General features: G+C 44.4%; 1 protein-coding gene across 2 annotated transcripts in view; it reads left to right on the top strand.

Annotated features, from left to right (window-relative positions):
* Positions 1-14,325, top strand: part of LOC149339931 (glycoprotein antigen BM86-like) — a 50,236-nt gene that overhangs the window by 24,236 nt on the left and 11,675 nt on the right. For both annotated transcript variants that reach the window (XM_089548648.1, XM_089548647.1), the window contains exons 4-10: positions 36-152; positions 3,884-3,991; positions 5,514-5,582; positions 6,173-6,298; positions 6,599-6,727; positions 8,667-8,798; positions 13,379-13,482. In XM_089548648.1, the coding sequence (XP_089404774.1) occupies positions 36-152; positions 3,884-3,991; positions 5,514-5,582; positions 6,173-6,298; positions 6,599-6,727; positions 8,667-8,798; positions 13,379-13,482 (785 nt within the window). The remainder of the gene's footprint in view (positions 1-35; positions 153-3,883; positions 3,992-5,513; positions 5,583-6,172; positions 6,299-6,598; positions 6,728-8,666; positions 8,799-13,378; positions 13,483-14,325) is intronic.

The raw sequence follows: 14,325 nt of genomic DNA, 5'->3' as shown, positions 1-14,325 counted from the left end.
GAAGTCGACATTTCGACGCCTTTCTTATTATACAGCTACGAATGCATTCAAGGATGCCTGTGGAAGCACTGGCGGCGAAATAGTGCCGACGGAGCATGGTGTAACATGCAGATGCCCTGATGGAATGAAATGGGAAGAAAACGCTTGTAAATGTGAGTATGTCCGGGATTGGAAATGATTGCTGCAAAAGCACACGCAGGCTACAGTGTCACGTAAGCAGCTGCAATGGCTTGAGACATTTCCACTCAATCCGCGGTGGCAGAAGGAAAGTTGAATTCAATTAAGCACGTGGTAACCACAAAAGTAAGCACTGAATCAAAGGCTCCTATTTTATTTGAAGGGCGTTCTACAGCCATTTTTTGCAGGTATCAGGTATCGATGAGTGCCAGGCAGCTTGTTTTTATCCATGCATGTCTGAGTGCACATAAAGGCCGCTGAAAATTGCACCCTCATTTTTTTTTAGTTACTCCCCGTCTATTGCGCCCGTCTTGTGTCCAATATGCTGATACTCTTTCGCCTGTTTTCAGTAAGCTTTACGGTGCAGTCAGTTTTAAAAAATCTTACATTTCACTGAGTCACCCTACATAAGGTTGTATTAAGTTACCTGTTCAACTATGTCTTTTCTATGCTCATCTGGGAGGTAAATTCCCGCTCGCAGATGCATGAAGGATGGTGCGTTTTATATCTTACCGCTTTATTAAAAACACATGCAAGGCCGTAATGGAACATGGCAGTTTTAGACGATGCGCTCCTATAATAGCGGCCCCAATGGCAAGTCAGCACTGAATACAAAAGCCATCGCCAGGTTTTTATTTTTTCGCATTCTTTCTCGCGTTTCCCATTATTTAGTGTCTTTTTTTCCTTCTCGGACGAAACACTCATGCTGTATCCGAATCCTCCACGAAAGCCATAACCAAGAGGACACGACCTGAGATGAAAGTTGTCATACTTAGAGCTCAAAAACGATACGCTGTTAGCCTAAAACAATAGTTGGAGGCCGGGTTAGACTGCATGTGTAAAAGAAGACGCATGGGCCCAGGTGCTGACTGCGCCGAAACTTTGCTCTGCACCACTCTGGCTCTTGACATCAAACAAAAGGAAGTACAACTGTGGATCAGCGCCGTGCGTGGCAGACTAGAGACAGCTGTTTCGGAGCGAGAAGGGTTCTGCAAAAACCGCAAATATTCTCACGCAGACAAAAGTTTCACCTTTTCGTGAGCAGCCGACGTTTTTCGAGAGTTGAGAACAAACATTCAGGCGATACAATCGCGCTCGTGCTTTTTATGGAGGACTGCAGTTTTATTGTTCAAGGCACCCCGCAATGCGACGGGTTAGCGCGGGGATCCGTTGCATCCACAGATCGTACATTTCCGTTCAAGATACTAGAGAATTTCAATAAAGTCATTTGTTCTCTTTATCGACCGCCTAGAATCAACATACTGGGTGATTTCAGAATGAAGTACTGAATGAAAAAAAAGACATAAAAAAAACTCAATCATATGCGTCCTATGATCTCTTCCCTTAGTACATGAATAAAGTTGCTGTGTTCAACTCCTGCTATCTTAAAGAAATATTTCAAATTGTTTCTGGAATGGTATTTTATCGCCGCTTCACATGTCAAGCGTCCGTACGACGTCACTAGTGGAAATGTTAAGTGCCAGAACTTCATACCAATGTCAAATATTGATCTGCCATCGCGTATACAGAGTGTCCACGCTAACTTTAGCCAAGGGTTAAAAAATAAAATATTTGAGGTAGGCCAGCGAAAACACTTACATACATCTACCAACCGGCTTGCGCAACATAATCATTTTTTTGTTTTGCAATTAATTTATTAGCAGTTATTAAAATTATTCTTAGTGTGCAAATATTGACTTTAGACAGCAAATGTGAATAGCAGAGTTGGAGAGCACCTTCAGAAACCCCCATTCCATTTATTTTCGGTAAAGAAAACCTCACGTCTATCTTATTTCCGAGCTCCAAAGAAAGCCCGCGAAATACAAAAAAAATCACGTGACTAGCGCATTCGCGTGCCACGATTGTGCTGCTCTCAACCGTGGCTCGAGTGAACGAAATCAGCTGCTGGCAAGGCGCGACGACCTCTATGCGCCGGCAGGCCGATATGTCAACGGTGGTTGCGGCGCCCGCGCGAGCCAGTCTGCAAGCGTGAAGATGCCAGTTGCAGCGAACGCGCCGGGCATTGTGAGCTATTAAATGGCCAAAGGTGACAAACACAAATGCGACGAGTTTTATTCGGCACTGAGAGGCAAAAGAAGATAGGCAAGTATTACTTATCTTCTTTTGCCTCTCAGTAGCGAATAAAACTCGTCGAATTTGTTTGTCACTAATATTTTATTTTTAACTTTTGGCTAAAGTTAGCGGGGACACCCTGTATACATGGGCGTGGAAAAGTTTAGCCTGCCGCAGATTTTTCACACCCCCCCCCAAAAAAAAATAATATATATATATATATGTATGTATATGTATATAAAGAGAAGCTTTCACCTCGCTAAAGTGTTCCATAGTGATGGCAAGCAGTTCGCAGAAAAGAAATTTATTTCGGTGCGGCCATGGGTAGGAAGTCACCGAAAAGCATTGGAGCCCAACGGCACAGGCGTGCTGCGTGTTCTGAATAAATGTCAGCTGACTGAGTAGCAAGGTGACTTTGAAATAATTTTTTTTTTTGCGAATCTGCATCCCGCAATTCTTTTGCATGGTTGTACATGCTTGACGTGTGTCATACACGCCGCAACAGGGGTTTAAAAAGTCGAAACATGAATGAACACTTCAGCCAGTCATCCGAACGCGCTAACTTTAGGAACATCTACTTGAATCACCGCGAAGCCCATTACATGTCTCCTTGCCGCTGCCGGCAGCGTGTATTGCAGTGAAGAGCGAGCACGGAGCAGAGCCTGGGAACTGCGCAGAAGCTCAGTTTGGAAATTATATTCTCCCTTAAAATAAGAATTGTGTCGATTAAACTTCTTTAAATAGATCCAATTGAATAGTCGTATGAGATGTACATTCTCACATAATATTACTACGAACATCTAAAAGTGCATCTCAAAGTTAAATATGCGAAAAATGCACTTTTTTCCCAAGCTCAAAACTTCTACTCGTACACGATTTGCGCATGTTGCGCCCTGAAACATTTTATCGGCTTCGCCACCTTCTGGAATACATAAGAAAATAGGTGTAAGGACTACTCTAAGAGCAATTTGGTTTTATAAAAGAATCCAAACCTTAATATTTCTTAATACCACATTCTTTATTTATATAGATATATACAAAATTCTCATGAGACTTTTATATCTGGAGGTTCATTTTATTTACATTTATCTGAAAAAATTACGGCGAAACTAAAACGGCGTCTACAACGAGAAAAAAAAAACTCATTTACAACAAAAGCAGCTAGTAGAGCTCGGCCACAGTGATACGCTAATCTATAATTTTTTAAAATAAATCGTACATAGCTAAGAGCAAGTCTAGGTCATATGGCATGTAATTACTAGACCGTGAACTTGGCAGTCACGTTTTGCTTGGTCAGAAGCTGTTAATGCAGCGTCAACGGGAGTTGCGCTTTGCACTACAGTATACTGCAGACCGGCACTCTTTTCGAGAACCGTTACTGTGTTTCGAATAGAAGCTGGGGGCACTGGACATGCGATGCGCCCAGTGGCGGCAGCATATCGGCAAAGGCGCGTGCTCACACATCTCCGCACGTTGAAAACCGAAAGTTGTCTAAACTCTTTCCGAGCCCTCTATTGCGGAGTGCTATAAAAACGAAAGTGCCACTTTCGCGCATAAAATTATTGATTATTAACTAGTTAAGAATTTGATACCCACGCTTACACTTCCTTTAATATGCGTTTTTCTCTTTAAGCTGTTGCGTGCGCAGACAAGCATTATACGTGCTCTATGCTTTGCGACAACAAACGTTTGAAGGAAGACAAAAGATGCTGCCAAGGGTGGGATACAGTATCGTGCAGCGGTGAGTATTACTCAGATAATAGGGGACATTCGTTAACGAATTCTCTGCCCCTGTGTCTCGCGCGTGCAGAATTGCTAAAAAGCTACTATAGCCCAACATAACAAGACAATGCTTTAGGCATAATATAGTTCTCACCTTTGTGATTGGCTAAGCCTATCCAAAAGTGCTTGACTTCAACGATGTGTCTTTCGTTCAGTGCCCTCACGTCAGCACGAAAATGCACGGAATGGTCTGCGGGCAAATCACAGTGTCAAAACAGTCAGGGCAGAGGGAAGAGAGCAACCGAACAGAAAGGCTGCTTGAAGCGTGCGCCCTGTGTGCCTCTGTTTCTTGTTTTCTCTGCGCTACGCTGCTTAGGAGTGCTCGGCTGTGTTGCGCTGTGTTGCGCTGTGCTGGGATGTACTGAGCTGTGTTATGCCATGCCATCGTATGCCATGTGTTTTACAGAGTGCTCTTTTTTCTTCTGTGGTGTGCTGTTCTCTGACGGATCGTGTGTGCCTCGCTGTATTGTATCATGTTTTTTTTTTCTGTTGCCTTGTGCTGTTCTGTGCTGCGAATGACGGACTAGCTCTAATTGCAGGCATAAAATAGCCTCAAGAAGATGACTGAGTGAATGCTTAAATATGTATTCTAACTTTTATTGCTGAATATCTCAATTTACCCCTGAGCTATCAATTCTTTACGGTTGTTGTTTCGGTGCTTTCTGCTTTCTGTAATCCGTGCTTTCTGCAACGATGAGTTGCTGTTTTATCAATGCGACAGCATAGTTAAGAAATTCATTCAAGAGAATTATTGCTCAATAAAGGCCCCTTTTGCAGTCACTCTCAAAGGTACATTATTTCAACTTAATCCTGCAACTGGGGGCAACCATATTCACCTGAAAAATTAACTGTTCACTCTGTTCATATAACAAACATATGCTAATTGCACGCATTAGAAAAAACGCGCGCTAATAAAATATTCCCTCCCTAACTGTGCGTACAGGCTTGCACACATACGAGCATACTTATGCATGTACAATGAAGAGTAATAAGATTAGCGTCAGGGACCGACGAGCGGTGCTGCAGACAGCAAGAGCGAAAAGTTGAATTCCCTTCAGGCGGTCACTTTCTGCTAACCCTCGATCCACCTAACTGAGGAAGAGTGCGAAAGGCCTTGCACCCTCCTTGCGGGTGTTTACGCGAAGCACAGCACTGCTATTAGGAATTGTTTCGCTCGCATGATCAGACACTCTTATTTTCCACTCGCCCCTGCACATGCACGCAAAGAAGCACGCACGCACAGCTGCTATAAAAAAGTTTAGAGCCCGAATAGACTTATTCCAACTCATGTAGCGGGGCTCTCCAAGTATCCGTGCAAGTCAACTTTCGGCAAGAGTTCCTCTTATCGTGAACAGAACTGAAATGGTTGCGTTGCATAACGAGCCATGCAGCAAGTTTGTACATCTGTACACACATGCGCGTTTTGCATGTTTATTTGTTATTATCACGCTGACTCCTGCTTCCCTTCCTTTTGCTTGCAGCTGTCCACGAAGAGAGCACTTACTGCAAGCCAGGCACTATTTCCACCGGACCACATCTGAACTGCACAAGTTCGTAAAGGTTTAGCACCTGAAAGAACTTGACGAACCTCTCAGCCCAAGTTCGCGCGCTTACCTGATTGCTTGTATCAGCATCATTGTTATTTTAATTCCCGGTATTCTTAGCTTTCCGTGTCAAGTGACGCAATTCAACACTGCGTTTCATCAACCTCCAATTCTTTCTCGGTATGCGCGCGCTAAACAAGTGATTTTAAAATCACAATGCCTATCCTGAGCTGCGTGCGGACTTCAATGCTTTGGCTTCGGGGTCCTTTCTTTTTACCTGGAAAACCTCGCTAGTAAGAGTTGCCGCGTGGACGAGGTGATAGAGCGACAGATAAGGGCTCTTCATAGTATGGGTGAAGATTTTATGGGTTCAAGCACGGAGCAACAACTAGATCAAGGCTTTACGTAGGAAAAAATAAAAACAAGGACAAGCTGACAAGAGTAAGTCGCCAACAGGAGGCTGCTATAGTCGATACAAGCGCTGTTTTTTTTTTTCGAATATTAGACGTTCATTGACAGGACGAAAAAAGTGCGCTAGCCCTGCTAAGCCCTGGATTTGTTGCAATTTTAGCAGAATAACTGCGGTACTTTTTCAGATGTCTGTGCTGCCGAGCAAAGCGAGTGTGAGTACGAATGCAATTACACCGATGTCAGCTCCTCTGAATATACGTGCCTGTGCCCGCCTGAACAAAAATTGAACAGCGATCAACGCACGTGCTCAGGTAAGAACACTTCCACAGATCTGGATATTCGTGAAAAAAAAATCGCGTAATGTTCAGGAAGGTTCGGAAACGGGCGCGCTCGGTTGATATGTTTATGAAAGACGTTTATACAAGTCGGAAACCTAAAAACCGAACACAGAGAAACAAGAAGTGAGAAAAGAAAACCACACATTGTTAAAAAACCTTCGACTGGTCAGCCTTTCGAGAAGCGCCGTCAGGTCTCATATAAGCGGATTTTGCGTGTGCCTTTGTCTAACTCACATACACGGTATTATTCGTCTTTTTTGCCTCATTTTGTAGGTAGAACATCCTGCAACAGTCAGGAAAAAGAAGCCTGCAGTGCGACCGGAAAGCAATGCCGGTTTGAAAAGGGGAAAGCCGAGTGCAGTTGCCCCGACGATAACATTGAACTTAACGGCGCCTGTACTGGTAAGTGCAGTTTTCGCTTCGTTGAACATTGCATCATTTTTTGCATAGTATCGCATCATGCACCTAGAAGAAATGCGATCGCGAAGAAAGCTGGAGCTACATGCACATCACAATGCATTTCATGGTTGATCTGTACCGCTGACCGGATGGCTGTCCTAAAGAAACACTGAGGAATCGATAAATTTTGTCCTGAGTCAATAGGTTACCGCGCTCTAATGACAAAGTGAAACACTACTTTAACGGAAAGCAAAGGTTTCGTTACGCTTAAAAGGTTAAAACCTGAACTGCAGATGTCTCCACAATCTGCCGTTTTCGTAAGCAAACTGCGGTGACGTCAAGACAAGGGTTCCAATGCGGTAGCATTTAGTTGTCGTCTTCCGATTTCTGTGTCACGAAATTCCTTGAATGGTTGCTCTCCCGCTTTCTGCTTCAATAATGTGGTCAAGAAATCCTAAGACTCCAAGTTTTTTTCTCCATCATGCCTGAGACTTGACTACACCGCCATTCATTTCCAAGCGGCGATTACGGATTTATTTTCATATGACGTCGCGAATTTCAATCGAGTGGCCGGAAAAAAATTATTTATATTTAAATACAATTTTATCAGCAAAAATAATGCGTCTTTAGCTGCCGAACGAACTTCTTCGCTGCTAGACAAAACTTGTTTTTATTGAGAAAAAAAAATCAGGCTGAGTTGGTTGTCTTTAGCGCATTTTCAATTCACGAGACAAAGCCGCATCTAAAAGGAGAAAACAAACCAGACATTATCATCTTGATTAAGTGGTGTTAAATCCTGTGATTCTTGGCTTGCAGGTGAAAGCACTGATTTGTACCGGTTTTTCGATTCAGAGCTCCAGCCTAATAATGGGAGGTGTGAAAGTAAACGTTACTGCACACTTGAGTCGAAAGACCTGCGAAAGGCAGAAATGAAGTTTCGCTAAAGCTGCTCCATGCACTGCGTTGAAGCGTAGTAGACTGAAAGGCCACGTGCAGTACGCTCATTGTGTCTTGTTCAGGACGCTGCAGCCAACTTCAGATGTGCAATAAGTTCACCTTCAAAGCACATCCACGATCAGGCAGTTCGTGCCCGCTGCTAACATCTAAATCAGAAGGCTAGAAGTGGCGGCAGCACGATAATCAAGTCTGCCACTATGTGGCATTAAAGCACATATTAGACTTCAAGTATTACGGCCGGTACTTGGAAGAACTGCCTTGTGCGCCTGAAACATAGGTGATCTAACATAGCTGCCCCTGAATGTCTTATTTCACCACCATAGGAACCATGAATAAAGGATACATAATGGCTGCAACTTGAGCACAGATACTATGCATCCAAGAAGTTCACACCTCAAACTCTTACAGAGGAAATCGGGTGGTACACTTGATTAAAAAAGCTACAATCAAGGAGCACAAGTTCTCTACGCGAAAAACTCAGAACAAAAGATAAATTCTTTGAGTACTAATCATTTCAGCCTAGTTTGCTGCTTCGTGGAGATCTGCTCATAAGCCTTTAACTTGTAGTTTTGGAAGCCGACCTCGGCGAATCGACGTTGAAACAAGAATCGCTTTTTCCAACTCGGTGAACAGAGACCCTGTATGCGGTTTCGAAACGTCATATACTTCTTCAGACTCGGTCAGTGACCCTGATTCGCTTAATTCTGTGCCTGACCAGAAAAAACTTTCCTTCAACCATTGATTAAGAAGAAAAACAACAGGTTTTTCATATCTGCGTGCAAGCGAGCTAATTGAGATTATGTTTGAAAATGCTGCAGTATAGAAATCATTTATCTATCTGTCCCAATTATTGCTGGTTCTTTCGCTGCTCGCTATTTTTAAAATAAAACTTTGCTTTTCCTGAACTGTACTCTTTAAACATTTCTGCATAACGTAGCCTTTTTCTCTCTCCTTTTGCTGTGGCCGCTTCACTGCCATTCCGCAGCCAACTGCACGGCGGAGAAAACGAAGGAGTGCGCCGGTATGCTGAGCGCATGCAAGATTGTTGGCAATACTCAAACCTGCACGTGCGAAGAGCCTCTCACGTGGGATGATGCCAAGAAATCCTGCGTACTGGGTAAGCATGCAGGAAACGAGAAATTGCTTGCTTGGATTCTTGCCTTGCAATTCGGCAAAAACCAAGCAATTAATCAGACGTCCGAGAGTGGCCATTCAGGATGCAATGAACGGTTGGCTTTGTAATAGCCTGCCACGAGATGAGAAAACTGCACAATATGTCGGCAGCGCAGAGCCCGAGGGCCCATAGATCGAATGCTTCTAAGGCTTATTGCGATGACAAGCACGAGCTCACCGTTTTGAGAGCACCAAACAGCTAAAACGTGTCCCAGCTGGAATTTACTAAAGCTTTCGAAAAGGAGGGTTGCCGTACGCTACTGAAACCAACTGAGTGCTGTTTAGAGTGCTTTGCTTGGTCTCCAGTATGTTTTGCAGTACTCCTCTTTAAAAAATAATTGTTACTAATTGGCATAAGGCGTCAGTTTTCAGTTGAAATATGGCAGATACAGGCGCGAAACGTCAACAGGAAAATTAAAGACAACCTTAAAAAACAAGCGGCTGGAATGTTACGAACGAGATACTGTCGGTAGCATACCTTTACGGAATGCGAGTGCGGAGAAAAAAGAAAAACTTTCGTAGTTGCGTAATCCAGTCGCCTGAAATGCCTAAACGTATGAGGGGACGTACACTTAGGAACAAAAATCCCTGGACCGCGTGATCCGCAAACGATTCCAATAGCTCTGTTATTGTCACCGGGTTGGAGACCATGCTTGTGGAGGTGAAAGCCAAAATGATCTTATTTCTCCCCCACAGTTGTGTACTCCAGCTGGTGGGTAAGCTAGCGGCTTCGTTCGCGGATCGTATGGAGCAGAGGCTTTTGTGCCCGACTGTAGATGCGCTTTTTGTTGGAAACAGTAATGAGCGACAGGGTTGCGAAACAGAGCTACAGTACGTTTTTTTTTTTTTTTTCGAGAGCACGCGTCCCGTGAACTTTTGCTGCCAACAGTGCGCTTTGTGTAGTTCGTTGTACGGATCTTACAGAAATATCCGCAAAATTCACAAACTACAACGCAAGAGTAAAAATCCCATACTCGCCGTCTGTTGACCAAACCATTTATGTCAGGGGCGCTGTTCCCGAAGTGTACTGGCTCCCCAACAATGGCTGGTGTGCGTAATGCCTGAGCGCCGTCCAGGGCGGGCGGCGGTGCTAAATGTGCTCCACAGCTTCCAGGGATGCCAGATAGAAATGTTCTACGTTTTTAAAATCAGGCAACAACAAAGCAGATAGAAAAAAAAGACCGGGGCATGAGCATGTCTTTGTAAAAATGCGAATGTCCTTTAATTTCACAGTGAACTGCCTGAACCAAAATTTGTTCTCCTCCTGTGAATTCAGTATCAATTACTTGCTTTGAACTACCCTTCAACTTCTTCGAGGTATACTAAAAATATCGGTTTACAAAACATCACAACCAGAAAAAGTGTCAAAAATATCGGTTAATTAAACACAAAAATTTAAACAAATCATCCACCACAAGGATTCGAATCAGTCATCATGCTAGGCTGTCCGAAACAGTGACCGTCTGACTACTAACCTGACACGCTACCCACTGCACCACGGCGCCACTTTTCTTTTCTGTATTTCATGGAAATGAAACCTGCTCAGCTACCAAAGTACACACTTACCATTTCTCGATGCAGACACACACTCTCATGTCTTTGTACACTGCACTTCACCAGCACATCAAAATTGCGGGAGACATACACATGCGTCAAGAATCGGCAAGGCGGGCGGTTCTGCGCAGCATAAACACCCCGCACAAAGGCGAACTGTTCACTGAACAGAGACTTAGTAGAACGAGGTGGTTCTGCGTGCCGATCCATCGTGCGGCTCTTCCACAGGCTAATAAGTCCAATCAGCATTGACAGATTGCACGGAATCCCTGAGTGTTTCAGGACAGCCAAGAACCGTATACTTTAAGCTGAGATCTCAAAGATCATTGAGATCTCACGGTGCCACATGGAAGCCAGCCACTTCATGCGCATGAAAACTGCTGCTCCAGTTGTCCTCTGGCTGTTTTCATGACATTCACAATTTCTAACTGATGTTAGATGTTTCTCGCGAAGCATCTACTGCAGCTCCTTTCAGGCTTCCTGTGAATGTCATCGACATTCGGAACTTTTACAAGCAGAGCATTAACCGCCTCCTCTTCTGATATAACTTCCAAGGCGCCTGCTATCGGTCCATGAGACGTTGGTCCTGTTTCCAGCGCTCATATCTCTGTGCACTTGTCTCCGCCACGAATATTCCTAGCAGTGTGCTACCAGCAGTTTCGTGACCAGCTAACGGCGCGTTTATTCAAACAATGAATTTTCTACTGAACATTTTAGAAATGTAAACGCGCTACACTTCGGCTAGCAAGTACCTGAAGCCGGAAACAGCGTAAAAGTAAATGAACACGAAAGAAATTGTAAAGAAGTTTTTTTTGTTCGAAGTTTATTTATTTCTTGTTCGTCTTCGTTTCTTCCTATGTATCGCTCCTTTCGCGCTGTTTGAGCTTGGCATCAGCGCGAATACAGGGCGCTTTAGTTCGTTGCCTCAAGCCCTATGCAGCTTTCGATCGAACCAGTTCTGCATGCTCACTTGTTCATGGCGTTGTCTGAATTTCTTGATGCGCATAATTTGGTTTATTGGCAGTAAAGTGCGATACTGTGTCGCTGTATGCGATGTTCACCTTGCGTGGCAACTGGTTCGTAAATCAAGCACTTCGCTTTTATCTGGAGGACACAGGAAGGAACCTAATGTGTATTTCTTTTGACGTGAGGCTTAAGTATACGCTCAAACAGAAACTCTTCGAGTGAGAAGATAATACCTAAACTAAACCCATGCATAGAGTAAGCAGCTGAAGCCAAAACAAAACATTCAACCTATCTCATCGTTGAGAGGAGATCTAGGCATGAAATCCACTGCAGAAAAGGTGTACCGTAGTCTTTGACGCCTCACAGATACTGATAGCCGGCACAAGGGAATCGTCCCTCATCAGCCATTTTTCTTTCCTTCAGCTTTTGTTCACGAGCGACAGCCTGCTCAGCTTTCTTTACAGCTTTTTATCTATGGCGAGGAAGCTTACGTGATTTTCCTTTTACAAGAGGTTGAGTAGCCTACTCAAGCAGAAATTCTTCGATTCAGAAAATAAAAATGCCGATCTAGGCCTATTGTACAAGCAAGTAGAAAGGTAGAACAGAATACGTAGAAAAGCAAAAACAAGGCGCCATACTTGCTTTCCATTTACTTAAGGACAAAAGAGAAGTGCTTGTTTGTTCTTCAAATATGCCAGAACAAAGTCAGCTCAAACTCAGCTCCATTTCTGTCCGAAAAAAGGAGAGTGTAAACAGTCAGCTGAAAGTGGACTTCCTTTTGTCAGAAGAAACGAAGTCTAAACGGTCAGTTCAAAGTAGACTTCCTTTTGTCAAAGCAAGGGAAGTGTGAACAAAGTAAATTCAAAGTGAACAACTTCCTTGTCCGAAGAAAGGAACTCGAAACAAACTCAGTTCGAAGTGAATTTCTTTTTGATAGACGAAGGAAATTCTAAGCAGTTCAAAGTGAACTTCCTTCAGACAAAATAAAGGAAGCGTAAACACAGGTAGTTCCTTTCCTTTGGTGAGAACGAAAGAAAAGTCTACAGGAAGTCTATCCACGGAACAGAAAAGAAAAAGAACGAAGTAGAAAGGCACAATTCATTTTCTTAAGGATGTGTTGATCATTAACAGCCTCTGTGCAAACGACAATCACAGTGATATCCTGATTGTTCAAGTCAGTAACTTGCTGCCTTGAAGAACGAACACGTGCTCGCTCTGCACGGCACATCATCAGTTTCTGGCATACGTCTCACGACCACGTCATACGCCAAGGTGCGTAAAGCCTTGCTTAGCTTACGGCGGGACATCCGGTATACATTAAGGTGGTATACCGGTACGTAACGCTGGTACGTACAGCCGCCGCGGTGGCTGAGGGGTTATGTTGTTCGGCTGCTGACCTGAAATACGCGGGTTCGATCCCGGCCGCGACGGTCGCATTTCCATGGAGGCGAAATTCTAGAGGCCCGTGTACTGTGCGATGTTAGTGCACGTTAAAGAAACCCAGGTGGTCGAAATTTCCGGAGATTTTCACTATGGTGTGTCTCATAGCCTGAGTTGCTTTGGGACGTTATAAACCCCCATAAGACATAGTACCATGTTTGTTACTACCATAATACGATGTTTGTTACTGTAAGCCGACTGTAAACGGAAAGAGTAACTGAATACCGTAATCCAAGCTTTGATTTAAGATGTCTCCAACCCGAAGCGAAATAAAGACCGGCGAAGAGAGCTTGCGAGTGCGGATGTCATAAAAAACACTGGCACGAAAAAAGCTGATAAGCTATAGGGAGGCATGATATAAGCCGACAGTTCGTTCCATTGGCCTAAACGTGCACTGAAAAAAAGATTTAAAAAAAACTCGATTTTTCTGCATGCGAGGTTGTGTCTAAGCTTGAGGATTAACTTGGCTTGTTAGGCGGACATTCACGCACCACACACGTTTCTCAGTCGCACAAACCAGATGAAATGCTTTCTGTTCTAATTAAAAATGATTTACCCATGCAGAGAAGCAATTCCGGTACGCCTTCACGTTCAAGGAGCCCCAGTACCAACATGACAGGTGTTCTGCTTGGCACCGTGAAGACCTGGCTGTAGCCATTGACGAAGCCGTGAGTATGGGAAATTCTGGATTTTTTTTGCACGTTTTCGCCTCTGCATTACGTTCGCTGTCTTTCGAAGCTCCCAGGCAGGCAGGCAGTACGCCGGCGGTTATATCCTAATTTGGACCCGAGCTGTACAGCAAATATGACGCGCTCTGCTTTATACGGGAAACACTGCAGGCCACCGTTTTCAGCTGGGCGCTAAAAAATATTTTTTAAAACCCGCGGCACTCAGACTGCTACTTCAAGTCAGCTCCCACCTTGTTTAAGGCCCTGCTCAGCTCGACGACAACGTACCTGTGCTTTATAATAAGGGATGTGTGTGGACCATTGTGGCTTGTGTACATACTAAGCTACTGTGCGCGACTCTCCTCACTATTTTCGAGCTAGATGAGGCTGCCATGTAACTTGGTTACAGAGACGCTGTTCAGTCTTAGGCACCGGCTTGTTTCTGAGCATAATGCTGCGTTTAAATGACGACGACAAAATACTTGCCCTAGCAGTTTTAGGAACGAAGCTGATGAACAGCGTTTTATTTGAAAACTGGCTGAGCCGCGGACATTGTAGCGAGAGCTACATTGGCCGTATTCTCGCCGTTTCGCTGTGGTGGTGGTGGTGAAAACGTTCATTAAGAAGGGACAGAAGATATGTTTGTATCAGCGCTGTGGCCGGCGGCCACATCGCGAGCTGAGCAGCTAGCAAAAGCCGCAGCAGGCAGCGCCACTCGCCGCGCCACCTGGCACGACGGCAGAGAAGGAGCTGGTGAAACTGCGTTGCAACAACAGAGGAGGAGCCGGCGTTGCATCTTATGTACAGAAGGGGCGACTCGGTGGGATTCGTTGGCAGATATGG

Source organism: Amblyomma mixtum, chromosome 6 (assembly GCF_055824585.1).
Source record: "Amblyomma mixtum isolate Tamu chromosome 6, ASM5582458v1, whole genome shotgun sequence".
Lineage (NCBI taxonomy): Eukaryota > Metazoa > Arthropoda > Arachnida > Ixodida > Ixodidae > Amblyomma > Amblyomma mixtum.
The sequence above is the reverse complement of the archived record's forward strand: the minus strand, read 5'-3'. Positions and strand labels throughout refer to the sequence as shown.